This window comes from Lathamus discolor, chromosome 3, assembly GCF_037157495.1.
Source record: "Lathamus discolor isolate bLatDis1 chromosome 3, bLatDis1.hap1, whole genome shotgun sequence".
In the NCBI taxonomy this organism is placed as follows: Eukaryota; Metazoa; Chordata; class Aves; order Psittaciformes; family Psittacidae; genus Lathamus; species Lathamus discolor.
This window is the reverse complement of record NC_088886.1, coordinates 23455576-23470750: the sequence shown is the minus strand read 5'-3', so window position 1 is coordinate 23470750 and position 15175 is coordinate 23455576. Positions and strand designations below refer to the sequence as shown.

Below are 15175 nucleotides of genomic sequence, written 5' to 3'. Positions count from 1 at the left end.
ATAGCTTGTTTGTAGTATTGGGTCATGGTATTGCATGCTGGTTTTGCTTATGTAGCTGAAACCAAAAAGTTATCCATGTCACATAATAACTGTGCATCCTTCCACTATGATTCCATAATACACAATGAGTTACTCAGCCTTGTCTACCTGGATGCTCTTGAACTAGATTATAGTGTGGTTAGAAGGCTGTTAGATATACTGCTTCTCAAAGCAAAACTACTTGCATTATAGATAGGGATTTAAAATTATTTAATGCAGGAAACAGCCTTTTGCATGTAGAATTAACATTTTTAGATATCTGGGAAACATTTTAAAGCTAGCTTGCTTATTCTATGTTGTGGCATTGGATAGGATTGGACAGTTATTACTGCTTTGCATTTTTCTGGGGCAAAATTACTCAGATAACTTTTTGTATTTCCTAATGGACAGGTATAGATGATGGTAGTTTTGTCTGGTACATATGACATTGATCCTGGAGTTGGAGAAGCGGATGTTTATTGTTTCTTGTGCTGCAACTAGTGCTGCAACCTGATGAAGCTATTCTAAATGTTTCTGCCTGCTTGCTTCTTGTGGAAAAAGTTTGCCCTCTCCCTGCTCACTGTTTTATGCCCCTGTTTTGAAGGGAGCATTTAATTTTTCAAGTGCTCAAATATCTCATCTTTATTCACTCCTAAAAACTGTAGAACATTTTAATAAGAATAACTTGGGTATATAATATCTAATGTGTATTGCTGTGAAGACAGCATCTACTGACTATAGCAATATCCATCAATCAGTCCGTGAGTCTGTCCCTAATGCAAGATTCATTTTTCCTTTTCTTATAAGTGCCTCATGCAGAGAACATTAATACATTATGATTTATAATACTACTGCAGTTTTGTGCTTACAAAGCATCCACTTCAGAAGGCATCTGTGCTCTATTATTTGCATATATTATGAATTATCATTTACTAAATTTGCTGTAGAAAAATCTGAGCACTCGTGCTTGTGTAGTTTCACTTATCAAGAATGCTAATTTTTAAATCCACAGGATAGCAAAGCTGCCGAGCTTCACAGGTTTCAAAATCAGAACTGTAGGAGGGTGACGTTTCTGACAACTGCAGAAAAGAGCAGAAGCTCATTTGCTGATAATGCAAAGAATTACCAGTTAGGGATGTATACAAGTTTTAAATTACTCATTTATGTAAGAGGTTCCAAAACAAAATGGCTTGGTTTAATTTTCAGACTTGTGGACTCCTCTGCTTTTGGAACTCGGGGGTGAGGAACACGACCCCAAACACTTTGAAGGCATTTTCTCATGTCTTCACCTGATATACTATATGGCTACTGCTGCTAATTTTGGAACACAGCAGCATCTTAAGACTGAAATTAGCTGCTGGTTTTTTGTTTTGTTGGTTTTTTGATTGGGTGGGTGGGGGTTGTTGTTCGGGTTGGTTTTTTTTTTTTGGGGGGGGGGTGGGTTGTTGGTTTGGTTTGGGTTTGGTTTGGTTTTTTAAATTACTATTTTGCTGATCTCTCCCACCTTTCTGTGCGTTCACATTTTGCATACCTCCACTCTGGTTGACAGAGCAGTTTGTATCTGTATTTGCACTGGTTCAACATTCCACTTTAGGCAGGTCTCACAGCACGAAAATAAGTCATGTTTTCAATATTCCTCTCATACTCATTTGCAGCTTATCTCAAAAACTGGCTCTCCTGGAAAACTTGGACAAGACTTTTTGAAAGTTTTTTGTAAGCTCTAGAGCACAAGACCTGCTTTAAAATGGGGAAAGACAAATTTAAGAAGTTATTCATGGTGTTTCTTCTACCGGTGGCAAACTTTGGTGGGAGACCAGCACTACATCCCTGCTGCAGTTGTGCAGCAAGTTTAGTCTCTGGTTCTCTTGCACAGCACAAGGTTTAAAAAATAAAGTCTAATGCTTTATTAGTCTAATGCAGAGGAATTTCAAGATACTTTTGAAGTGATTGTTTGAAACTTGGTATTCAAAGGTTGTAAACAGGGAAGACCTTTCTGATACCAGAGCCTGATAATGGAGAGTATCAAAGCATGCAAATGTCAATGAGTGCCCAGTGGCTGTGAGATTCATTCTTGGAACTAAGGAGCAAATCACTAAGCACAAGTGGAGTTAACCATTGGAACAGCTTAACAAGGGAACAAATGGGCTCTTCATGTTTGTTTATAATTGGATGTCCTTTTTTTCTGGAAGACATGTCATTGTTCAACTAGAAATAATGCAATGAATGGAGGAGTATCATTGGGTGATGTTCTAAAGGTGTTTCAAGTCAGGTTAGATGATTGTAATAATTATTTCTACTTTTAATATAATGGATTGGGTGTTTTTAAATGTCAATGGTTCTTCTAAATCTCCTGGATTTCTAATGGGGGTGTGTTGCAAAAGCTCATTTTGTCAACAAATCAAGTATTTTTCACATAGATGGAAATATATCCGATGTCTTTCTGTCACTGGGTTTTATATTATGTAGGAAATGTTTCTGGGTTGGTTGGTTTGTTTTTTTATCCCTCGGTTCATACTGGGGGTAGAAGCATGTGCTTTTTCAGTGTGAACAGGACTGCTCTGCTAAGTCTTCCAGGCTGCTGTGGTATGTCCCTCCTGAACTGTCTGTCCTGTGTTCCCTCATTAATTGTGAATACCGTGTAGCATCTGCCCCGCTTGGCAGGTGTTTTATGAAAATATCTGTCCTGCACAAACAGTACTTGCTACAGTTTGTCTTAGTAATTGGAATTTTCTTCCCTGCTGGGACTCGATAGCCTCTTTTTTTATTTCATTTGTGGGTTGCTATCTAATTCTTTGCTTTGCTGATCTAACAGTTTTACTGTTGCTCTTTTGGCTTGGGGTTTAGTCAGTGGTCAGCAAGTGTCCTTGTTCGTAATAGGAATTGGCAACGGTATAAATTATTTAAAGACAGGTTCAGAAAATGGTGAACAAAAGGTGGCTGTCTCTTTAAAGAGTGTAGTTTGATCAGAGCATCAGCTCCATCCCCTGAGGACAAAGGCAATTTTGATTTGTGGGGCCCAGGAGTTCTTCACTTACCAGGATTCGTCTCTGTTTGTGCATGTGTAAACCTGTAAAATGCTCTTTTGTGTAGAATAAATCATACGCTATAAATCCTGTGCAATTAAATGTGACCCTTCATAAAGTCACAATGACAAGTCTTCATTGCAAAGCTGTGCAGAGCAAGCTCGCTGTCTAGACAGAGCAGAATTATTTCCCATTAATCTTTTTTTTTTTTTTTTTTAATAAATAACCGACCGTTAGTGTTGATGACTTCTTTGAACCCCTAAGAACGCTGCTCTCCCCTTGCCTCTCTCTCGTTTGCCCTGTTGCAGTCGAGGCTGAAGCCCAGCGGGGCTGTGACTGCTGCTTCGTGCTGATGAAGAGGAGCAGTTCCCCTCTCTCTAATGCTGCTGTTGGCAGAAGCAGATTCCATTATTGCCGATCAATGCTGCCGCCATGCAGGAGGAGGGGAGAGGGAGGGGTGGGAGCTTCCTATTCACAGATTGATCAACCTGCCATTGCATGAACAAATTCATTGTAAGAAAGGCTGGGATGCTGTTATAATAGCTTGAGCAGGAAGGGGCTTGTAAACAGGGGAATGCAGGCTCTTCAGTAGTGGGAAGGTTATTTAAATTGCCTCTAAGCTTGCTGTTTTTTCTTTCAGCATAAAGCGTAATACCTGAGCCTTCAAACAAAGCCAACAATATAAGGAATAATAGGAATATATTACACTTAGCTGATGAGCTATTGTGCTGACTTATTTAAGCCTCTTCAGCACTGAGATCTATTTCTCCTTTTTATTTAAACTGATTCTATTATAACCTGCTACCTCTTTTGGATTTTAAAACCTCTGTTTCCCCTGCTCCCCTTTTCTGCCTTCTTTCTGGTGCTGTTTGGACTGAAACCTGGCACAAAGGGACAACAAGTACAGATCCCACTTAGTGTTCCCACCCATGCCTGCTTTGTCAGTATGGGCTCTCAGATGTAGGGTTGAGAGAACAGGGCAGGATCACGTTTTCATGTTGTCAGTGTAGGCAACAACTGGAGTACTGGAATCCCAAGACCATCAGCTCCTCCCCACCCTTCCCACCCTGCTTCGTTCACTTACTGTATTCTGTATGGAAAAGTTTTCTGGCTGGAGAATGAGTCTTCTTTCTCCTGGTGATGCGGCCGAATGGCTGGATAGCAGCACAGAAGATGAGAAAAGCCTTCTCTCATTTCTTGGTACGGTAGGGTACTAACTGTATTTTTAACTTTTTCTTTTTTTTTTTTTTTTTTTTTTTACACTTTACTGGGAAACCTTTACTACTTTCAGTGGTGTTTAATTTCTTCAGTCCTTCAGTTACTTGATGTTATTTCTTTGTAAAAGCTTTTAAGTGGTATGCAGTTGTTAATTAAACTTGGTTACAATCTCTTTGAAATAGCTGCAAACACATTGGGCAAAGGTCAAGTTATAAATGGGCATGTACCATGCAGAAAATCCTTTCTGGATTAAGCAATGTTACTGGTCTGTTTTTCTTCTCTGTGCCATTTGATGAGCTGATTGCTGTGTTCATTCTACTTCCAGTCATTTCTGTCAGCTTGCCTACAACTTAACTTCCCAACTGTGTGATGATGGTAAGACAAATCAGAGGAGACTGCTCAAAGGTTTTCTTCTTGAGAGAAATGTTTAGATGCATTTAGATTAAAAATTTCAGCCAAGGGATCAGGCACTTCTCTAGCCTAGAAGTGAAGTCTAGGAAGCACAAATAATCCTGTAGTCTGTATCTGGATACTTACACATTAGTTTAACAGCATTCGGTTAGTAAATTGAAACTACTCTTTTATTAGAAGTTCAGTATAAATACTTCTAAGGGGTTTAAAATATTTTAAAAAGAATTCACACACAGAAGCTGGTTATTGTTTTGTCTTTCCCTTTGAGCTGTTGCTATGTCAAACTGTTGGGGTTTGGTTTTATTTTTCTTTTAATCCCATCTCCACAAATCATTCAATCTCCCTCCTTAATAGTTTCTGTTGTTCTCAGGATACAGTCTGTTGCCTTTCCATTTTGATGATTTCTGGGTACTGAATTGCTCAGATGGGCTGCTTGATATGTGTGCCCCTTGTCCTTTCATGGACTATTTAAAACGTTTGTATAATATATGCTGTAATATCTTCCCTTTCCCTGCCCCCAAGATACCATAGTCACCATTATGGATCTCTGGTTGCCAGTCAAGAGGGTGAGAGCCAATTCAAATATTATTTTTCCCCAATTTTGTTGTCCTCTATCCAGACCACAGGCAGGTACATGGTATGGCTGTGCTCGTTCCAGTAGACGGAGTTTACACTCTTCTATCTTATTGCAAGAAGTTCCATTACTTAGTGGGTCCAGAAAAGTACAGAATGGTTGAGGAAAGTAAGGGACTCCCACAGAGTCTATTTCAATTTGATAATACTTCATGTGCTGTGGCCTTCTTTGGGAGCATTACACCAGATGTAAACAGGGACAAGAGTACACATGGGCTGGGTGCCGGTGCTGCTCTTCAAGGCACTGCCGTTCTTCCCCCCTTACATGTATGCCTCCATTCACGTTTTGCTACAAACCAAGAGATCCTCAAAGTGTCTCCTAAATCTCACCCCAGAACTCTTTTATTTCTTTTATCTTAAAGAGATACCAATTCCCATGTAGTGTCTTAATGCTGAGGCCATATTTAAGGTTCAGTGAACTCCCTCGGATGTCTACAGTGCATTGGGACTTTTTGTGTCCCTATAAGAATAATAATTATTGCTCAGGGGCAAAATCCTGCCATAGTGAGTAAGAGGTACTGAAACTTAGAGCAGCCTTCTGGCCCCATTGAGAAGAATAGGGAAGAGGTGTTGAGCTTTGGTGCATTCAAGAGCCAGTTACTTGTGAGAATATCCCAACAACCAGAGCGAAGGATCACATTTTAGGGAATGCCTTGATTTACAGCCCTTTCGCGGAGAGTAGAAAGATTGGTTTTGAAAGCTGTGGCTCAAGGCTATTGTTTAATAATGAGGATAATAAATACTGATGCTATACTAATGTGTGTCTAAGTCATAAACCTCTAAACAAATTACAAGTTACCATGCATCAGCTGATCTGTGTTAATTGTCTGTATGCAATCTCTCTGCAGCAAACACAAGGTAATTTGAATTAGCAGGGGCAGTCCAAGATCATTAGGGACTAACAAGGACATCAACATCTCCAGGTTATGTGCAGTAGCTCCCTGTGTCTGCTTTTCTGTTAGCACAGTTGTCCAGGCAATTTGTGTTGCTCTGCATAGAGTCAACCATTAAAGGAGGCTTTAGAGGCTGATGCCTCTGAAGTTTAAAAAGAGGAAATTATTCCAAATTTTATATGGCTACGTGTATGATACAGAGGATATGCTGAGCAGTTTATGGATGTGCATCTGTTTCATTTCTGACTCATGTTTGCAGAGCTGGAGGGTTCATTCCTCTGCCTCAAAGTGAATGCATCAGTCTAATAACAGCTGACGTTGTACTCACTAAAGGCCACATACAGGTTCCTCAGAACATTCTGCAGAAAGAAGTTGTGAAAGTCAGTACTTGAAAGCCAAAAATTGTTATCTCCTGTGATATTCTTGCCCTTTCTTCCAGCCTTCTCTGTGTATTCATCTGCTTTGCATGTTAGGTCTTGTCTTTCAGACTGTAAAGTCCTTTAGGAATCAATGACTTGGATGCCTTTTAAGTGATTTAAACTGTCATTTAGGTTCCTTGCTATGCACCTTCTGAACTGGGCACTAATTCAAATCACACCTTTTTTTATATGCCAGCACAATGCAAGTGTCTAATACCAACCAAATTACCTCTCTGCAAATTAAAATCTGTGATATTTACCCGGATCATCTTGCAAGAATTGTCTGATCGACACAATCCCTAGAAAAGCACAGTATCTTCTTTTAAAATCCCTGCTAATGGACTGGGAGAGGTTTTGATCATAATTGGTATCTAGCGGTTGTTTGATGATGGAGTTCTATAGCCAGTGAGCTGTGCAGAGTTTCCTTTTTATTTCACCTTCCAAGCTTGGTAGCTTATGTGCACTTAAGTATACCGTGACTTGGTTGCATCCTCTCTGTATCTTCTTGTGGCTTTTTTTCCCCATCTACTAGTCTTGATAAATATGGAAAAGCTATCACTGCAAATTTCCTTTTTCTCCTTTAAGTTATACCTTGTAGAATTTCAGTAATGTATTTTAGTCAGAACATGAACTTGGATTTCAGGACTTTTACCCTAAGCTTGTTACATAGGCATTTAATTAAATTTTTTTAACAGTCTGTGAACTGGGCCCAAGTGTGAGTTCTCCCCAAGTGAGCAAAAAGAGAGAATACTTACTCCAAGATAAAACACTAACGTTTTTATTTACTTCTATATGAGGCTTCCTATTTCATTAGGTAATACTCAACTGAAAGATGCTGTTCAGATGTTTCTTCCTCCTTATGCATTTTCTAACGCTTGCTATCTTTCTGCTTTTTATTACTATCTCTAGGTTTGTCAGCTGGTATGTATTTTCAGCAGGGTACAATAAAACATAAGTAATTACTGACTGCACCCAATGAGATCTCTCTCTCATTAGTGCTGTCACATGAGTACTCTGAAGTAAAGCTAAAGAAACAATGACAGAAAAGTAGTCTCTTCCTTCTTAACAGAGTTGTGAGTGCCACAATGTTAACAAACATATAAGCTGTGGATATATCATAAACTTCCTTGGAGTGTGTTGAATTTTTGTACTTGTTGAAATTCTTACTTATTTTGAAAGACTTTAGAAGTAAATTGGATACTACTTTTTTAATGGGCTCACACAGTAGTTTACTTAGAATGAAAGGACTTGATTTAGCCCATCTGAATTTTCCCACTTTCATTCATGCATAAACCATTTTTTATAATGGCATATATATGTGTTAGGTTTTGGGGGTTTTGTTTCTGGGTTGGTTTTGTCTTTTTAATATATGCATGTAAGAGGAGATGAAACCATCAAGGTCAAACAAGCACTTTCATCAGCAATTCGCAATGAAAATAGTCAATAAAAATGTAGCAAAGTAGAAAGGCAGTATCTCTGTTTTGGCTTGTTTTCCTGCCCTACAAGCTAAGAGTTTTAGTGTACTGTCTTTGTAAAGTAAGAAACAAGCTCTGTAGTTCCTGTTGTCCATGAAACAAATATTGAATCTCTGCTTGTCTCTCTAGTAAACCACTCAACTGGTGGTTACATCTGTGAATAACATCTTCACAAACCAGCTGCCAACAGCAAACCCGTAAGTGCTCCAACTCTTCCAAGCTTAGATTCCAGCCCATTATTTCTTTAAGTATGTTTGTAAAAGAAATATTGAGTCGCATAAAGTCAAGTGCTAAAGTTTTTTATTCTGTATTTATTTTGTAGTTAATCCGTAAGACTAATTGGTTTTCTGACAGAGTAGAAAATAGTGCTGAAGGAGGCCTTGAAGTCCTTGAGTCCTTTCTAGTCTGTTGCCACATCCCCAGCAGGGTCTCTTCTGTTTGTCCCCTTTGAAAGAAGCACTTCTCTTTCCCATTCTTATGAATCTTCAGTAATGAAGGGGGTATTTTTCCAAATCTTTCCCCTTTTATTTTCACCCCCTAGGATTCAGTTATTTATCTGGGGATAATTAATTTAGTATAAATTTATTTTAAAAATAAAGAATTACCTGCAGGCCCATAAAGGATACCTTATTTAATTTGCATGTCCTATTTTCTTAATGTACTTGTTCCCTCCTGCCACCCCTGAAGGGTTTATCACACTTTAATAATGTCTTGTTTCAAGTTAAAGCTGTAAACTCTTTGGGGCAGAAATGGTGCCTGTTCAGTACTCAGTCTAGTCTTGCTGCATTCTGGTAAGAGGCCTCTAGGCATTATGACATTTGAAATATATACTAACCTGTCCAGGCAGATGGATTTGTAAAATGGCATAGATAAAAGGTAAATATTTAGCTTATTTGTCCACTGTGGTAACTGTTGCTGCGTGAGTGTTACCAGCTTTAAAACAACAACAAATTTTGCATTAAAAAAGGGGCATGGGATGTGTAGTTTATTGATCCTTCCTTCAGACAAGAGGCAAATTGCAGGACTGCTTGATGGTTCAGCTAATGCTCTGACCAGCAGCAATTACCATTCTCTCCTGGGGAGTGCCTAGGTACCTATATAAAGAGGCTGAAAATATTTGGGTGGGGCTTAGTTTTGTTTCAGCTGGTGACATGAGTGCACCTGAGAGGAAGTCTTTGGGAACACTTGGTTCTGGAGAGGTAGTTGGTAGTACTGAACTGGTTTTGTATTTTCCCAAAGCCTGTAGTTAATCTAGACTTGAGAGGCAGAATGAATTGATTCTTTTCATGAATCATATTCTCTGTCCCCTGTACTTGTAGACCAAGGTACCATCGTCTCAGGATGTGTGCAGAGAAGACAAAAGGAAGTCTCAATCGCTGAATCTTAATATATCTATCTTTTATTTTCTTAACAAGTAGATAATATACACCAGCAGTCTGCCGCTTTCCTAGTAAAGACAACACAAAGACATCAAATAAAGATATCTGGAGCATGAATTTGAGGATTTTTTTCTTTTTCCCCTCAACAAAATCTGTGTCTTGGAAACGAAATATTAATTGGAGTTTTGTCAATAGTACAATTTTTTTTTTTTTTTCCAGTGGATGGATGTAGCCTTTCAGAGAGCCAAATCTTTCTTGTATAGCCGATAATCACTCAGTGCTAAGTCATGTGTTATTATGAACTGCTAAAAGTCACAACTGATAAAATTGAGACTTTGATTACTGATTGTGACTTTTGATTGATTGATCATTATGAGCTGCTAAAAGTCACAATTTATAAAAGCCTGGTATACAAAACATGACCAGGCTGAGAACTTTGTCATAGAAATGTAGGACCTTTCAGCCTGGAGCAGATAATCTGATGTAGTTTTATCTGTGACAGAGGCTAGTACCAGCCCCTTCAGAGTAATGACAGATGGGAGTTGTTCTTGCTAATGTGCTTACTCATTTTTTGCATCTCTGGGTAGGTCTTTATAGTAGGCTTTATAGTCACGTCCTGGACTTCATAAGCAGGAACTCATCTGCAGATGTTCTTGCTTGTCCTGGGAGAACACAGCCTGGTCTGGAAGGTGCCGCAGTCTTGACATGAGTCCCACTGAGACTGTGCAGTAGTTTCATTGCATTGCCCTTTGCAAAATCATGGACACTCCTGTAATCTTTGTTTCCATGACCTTATTTGCCAGTTCAGTAACTGAATTCTGTCCTCTCTAACCTCTGAGGCTGTTTCTTTGTTCCTGATTGTTTTTCTTGCCCTTCTCCAATCCATTTCTAATTCAGAAAGATGGAGAAAGAGTAGCAAGCACTGCCCTGTAAAGCTGAGAGGTTTGTTTCATCTTTACTTCTCCCAACCTGAGAAAAAGACCTTCACAATATAATAAAATTCCCACAACAGCAAGATTTTGGTTTTCAAATGGCCAGAGCAACCAGCAATAGGAAATTCAGATTGAATCTGAGCACCCCATACTTACTGGAGGCCATTCAGGCTATGCCATTGTGGCAGAGACAGTTGCCTTCAAAGGAGAGCAGTCATCACCACTACTCAAAGTAGTAAGTGGCACCTGCCTTACACAAACCTTCCTTCTGGGCAACAAAACAAGTCTTGGTGTTGCAGAGGGCAGAGAGTGGCGCAATACGCTGTGAAAAGAGACCTACCTTCATTATATCCTTGGGCAGTTCCCTCTTCAGAGGCATCCACCATTGCTGAGCAACTGGCTTGGCTAATTTATAACTATTACTATATAGTGTGTAAATATTTATTTGTGTATTTGTTTACATAAATATTACTGTATATCACCAATATATGAGATGATAAATCGGAAGTAGCCCACAGGGATCTTTGCTACTCATTCAATGGATTATTTGATTAAGGTTGAAAACGGGAAGATCTGTCTGCCTCTTTCCCCCCCCCCCCCTTTTCTTCACAGAAATTGAGAGTGGATGAAAAGGATTTCAGATTGTTTATCCATAGAAACAATATGATTTATCCATAGTGCTGGTCCCTGGGAGCGAGCAATGCAGAAAGCAGTTGTAATTTAATACTAAGCCGATGAGAGGTGCCTTGATTTTTACAGCAGGTGAAGATTATGCAGGAGTAGCCTCTAGCATTACTTGTGAGCAGGGGAGGGAACTGTCTATTTTTTTTGCCTGGTAGTAGTGACAGCATAGATTTTTATTTTTACACGACTCAGCAGAACTGCTGTTCTACAGGCATCATAGCAGGTTGCTTTAGCTTTTGATTTCCAGTTAACGTATCTTGACAGTTTTGCTATATCTAGGCCTTCTTTTTCCTGGGGACTGAGCATGTTGTTTGCTCTTGGGTTTTTTGCAAGGAGAAGAGAGGGAAGGGTAGTTTCAGTTCATTGTGGGCACCTTTTGAATATTTCATTTTTCCTGCCCCAACTGATACGCTTCTGTGATGGTCTGAGAATGGGAGAAAACTCATTTTGCTGATGTAAATCAGTACTGATGTAAAATGAGTTGGTGGTTTATTTGCAGAGACCTTGAATTGCTGCGGGGTGGATGTGGGGGTATGAGTGAAGGCAAGGAGAGCCAAGCATGTTCTTTGTTGTAGCTTTTCAACTCTATTTGGTGTAAACTTAACTTTTTCCTAAACTGCCCCTCCTGCAGAACCTATTGATGAAAAGAGTGGGGAATTCAGGATCCTGTTTTCATTTATGACTCAGCAAAGTTAACAGACTGTGTTAAATTACTGAAGCAGCTTTGATGTGATTTCCTGTGTGAGAAGTGGAGAAAGCCAAACCTATTAACGTTGCACATTACTATTCAATGTAAAATAAAAGGTGCTTGCTTTAGTCCCCAGTTTCAAGTGAATATATTACTCCCATTTGCTTTCATTGCATTTACAGTGAGAACAGCACAAGCAATCATTTAAATCCTACTTAATAGAGCTCTCTTTGGGAGAGCAGTACTTACAGGTGCTGCAGAGAATAAGTTTCCTTTCACCAAGGCAGGGGGAAGAGGCTGGCGGTATAAAAGAGCGCAACTAATAAAACTTGCAAGCTCTGCAAAGGTTCCTGAGGCAGTAGCACTGACCGTTACTCAAAACCCTTGGTCTAGCACTGGCCCTGCTCCAAGCACTTTGTTCTCTAAAGGTGCCCTGACAGGGACTTACCCTCCATGGCTGGAACAGGCGATGCCTCCTTAGCTGTAAGAAAAGGAGCCTGATGCTGCTCATCAGCTGAAGGAGAAATCTCCTCAAAAGTGGTATTGCTCTATCACAGTAATTGCAAGCTTTGACAGACCATGATTTACTTCGTTGGAGAGAGCAGAGCTTGTGCATGGTCCTCATGGTAGGCAGCAAGCGGCTGTGCCCTGCCCATTTTTTAGGGGTAGCTACACTGTGTGTTAGACTTTGCCCAGTTCAGGAGGCTGTTCTGTCTCTTAGCAGTTCTTTCCCCATTAGTGGTTACAAGCAGATCAAGAGGCTGAATATTAGCCATTTGGTTTTTTAAAAGATAAATTTCTACAGTATGACACACTATCACTGCAGAGTCCGGATTTCTTAGCTCTTAACTCAGTATGCTCCATTTTGTCGTTCTTCAAGCATCCATGGGAGATACGTATTATAACTGGTGAAATCAAAATCCGGCATGCAAAGACATCACAAGTAATGTTATCCCTGAAGAAGGCTTTTCTCTTTTTTTTTCCCCCTTGGTTATTCTGAAGAAAACACTGCTCTCGTGGCACCAGCTGGCTGTCTATCTCTGTAAACCTTTTTTTGCTGCTCTGAATCAGGATACACAGTGAAATTTTCTCTAGCAGAGGGAAGCCGGCAGTTGGGCGTCTGTTAATAGCCTGAAAGTAACTAATGAGGATGTGCAGTCGGAGCGATTGATTGAATAGCTGCAGTCCTGTGTGTTTCTTTTTCGCTTGCTCGCTTGCTCCCTGCAAGCTGTGGGAAGGGAGGGGGAACAGAGAGACCCGGCTTTCTCTTAAGTGGAAGTAGCACGGATCCCCAGGGCCAGGCAGCCAGAAATGGAAGTTTAAGCTGCATCTGTCTCTTGAAAGGAAAACGGCAGGAGTCAAAATGTCACTGTCTGGAGTCACGGCTTACTCCTTTTCTTTAAGATTCAGAAGATAACAATGGACTTTCTGCTAGGAAGTGATTTTTTTCTCTCCCTGTGTTGGGGGATGTTTTGTGAAGCTGGATTCCTTTAAGTCTGGCGATTGAGCTGGAGATGGGCAGCAGTTGTGATAAAGGTATCTGTATGTACATGTATCTGGCTATATATATAAAAATGTATATATGTACAGTGTGTGTGTGTTTGTGTAGAGATTAAGTGTGTATACTTTATTATGCTGGTATTCTAGTATTTATACGAGAAAAAGATACGTGTGTCTTTTATTAATGTTTGTGCTCATCAGATCAGCCTGCATGGATTTAAGATGCCAAAGTCGTATCTTAGTAAGGTCATATTGCCAGTATGAGAAGTTGACCTATTTTTTTTATCTGCAGAGATATATATGTCGTATAACCCAGGCAGTTATGAGACTTCTGCTGGTTGCATGGTTTGAGCAAGTTGTGGGATCGTATAGGACCGAACTTTGACCTTTGTAAAATTGTGTTCAGCTGTGACTAAGATTGAGCTTCTTTGTGTTTTCATTTTAGTTATCTGTTAGTTACTGCACTGCTTATGGAAAAAAAAAAAAAAAAGGGGCAAAAGGAAAAGTTCTCTGAATACAATCCCACAAGCAGTAATAGAACACTAGATATATTTTGGTATTATCTTTACCAGCATTTTTTGTTTTAATCGTCTATTGCCTACAGTCAAGTCAGATTCACAACTTTGTCTGTGGAAATGCCATTGTAATTTAGTAAGTAAATAGTATATAGAGAAATAGGTGAGTGTAATTTAGCAGTTTAGTAATGCACTTGAAACTTTGCTGAGGTGTCTGTCCTATACAGCATAAAACCTGATTATTCCCCACCCCCCAACACCCATTCACCTTCTTTTTCTTCTCTTCCTCAGAGGTCCCAGCGGAGAGATCTCCTCGCAGACGGAGCATCTCTGGGACCAGCACCTCTGAGAAAACCAACTCCATGGATGCTTCGAATACTTCCCCTTTCAAAGTGCCAGTAAGTGTGCCTTTCCTGCAAAGGAAGAATTTTTCTCATTGAATAGGAGGAGGGGATTAAAATATCAGTGTACAGCTGAGCTCGGGGGGGGGGGGGGGGGGGGCGTGGGGGTGATGGAATGGGTGGAAGAAAAGTAAAAAAAGAGTATTTAGTTATATTTCCAGTTGACCAAGAGGTATTGCTATCAATTATCATGTATTATCAATGAGATTTCTGATAGATCCATAACTTGTTTATTTTCATTGCCTTGATCTAAAGTTGCAAATAGTGAAACTTCAGTGTTAATGTGGGCAGTGACCTATATAAATATTTTTGAAGTTGTCACTGGGGATTGTATTATATATTCAATTTTGACTAGGAAAAATATTCCTTTAGTTTGGTGATAGCATGCTGTTTTTCCCTCATGCCGATGAGGTACACTGAAATGGCTTTATAGTTTATTCAGAAACTGATGGAACTTCTGCAGGTGTGTTAATTGCTCTTTAGGTCTTCAGTTTTTGGTGTGAGTTTGGCCATGAGTCTGCATGACACTTTTTCAGTTAGAGTCTGAATTTTCTTCCTTGTGTCAGTCTTTGCTCAGTATATTCAAGAGCACAAAGGCCTTTCTATTATTAGACTGAGGGCAAATGCTTCATGTTGAAGTGCTCAGTAATTTTTCAACAATATTTGTTTGTGTTTCAAAATATCTAATTAGAATATTGCAAATATTTTTATACCTCTATTTTTGGCAAGTAATCTGCCTACTTTAAAACCTGGGGAAAACCAGGAGAATTACCTAGTGAACATTGGCGTTGTTTGTATGTTTTCTATGGACATAAGTACCATTTCAGTACCTTAGTGTATGTGTTCTTGCTTTGCTTTAGATAGCACTCATCCCTTTTAAGCACACTTCCTACCTCACTTTGGATACAAATGTGTGTGAATTATTGTTTTTTTTGTTAAATCCTATATTGTGTCATTTTAAAAATACAGTTTAAAAACAGCCGAGG

The 15175-nt window shown here is 39.5% G+C and overlaps 1 protein-coding gene across 6 annotated transcripts in view; it reads left to right on the top strand.

Moving 5' to 3' along the window:
* Nucleotides 1-15175, top strand: part of RASAL2 (RAS protein activator like 2) — a 185663-nt gene that overhangs the window by 116328 nt on the left and 54160 nt on the right. For all 6 annotated transcript variants that reach the window (XM_065674108.1, XM_065674107.1, XM_065674106.1 and 3 more), the window contains exon 4: nt 14080-14186. In XM_065674108.1, the coding sequence (XP_065530180.1) occupies nt 14080-14186 (107 nt within the window). The remainder of the gene's footprint in view (nt 1-14079; nt 14187-15175) is intronic.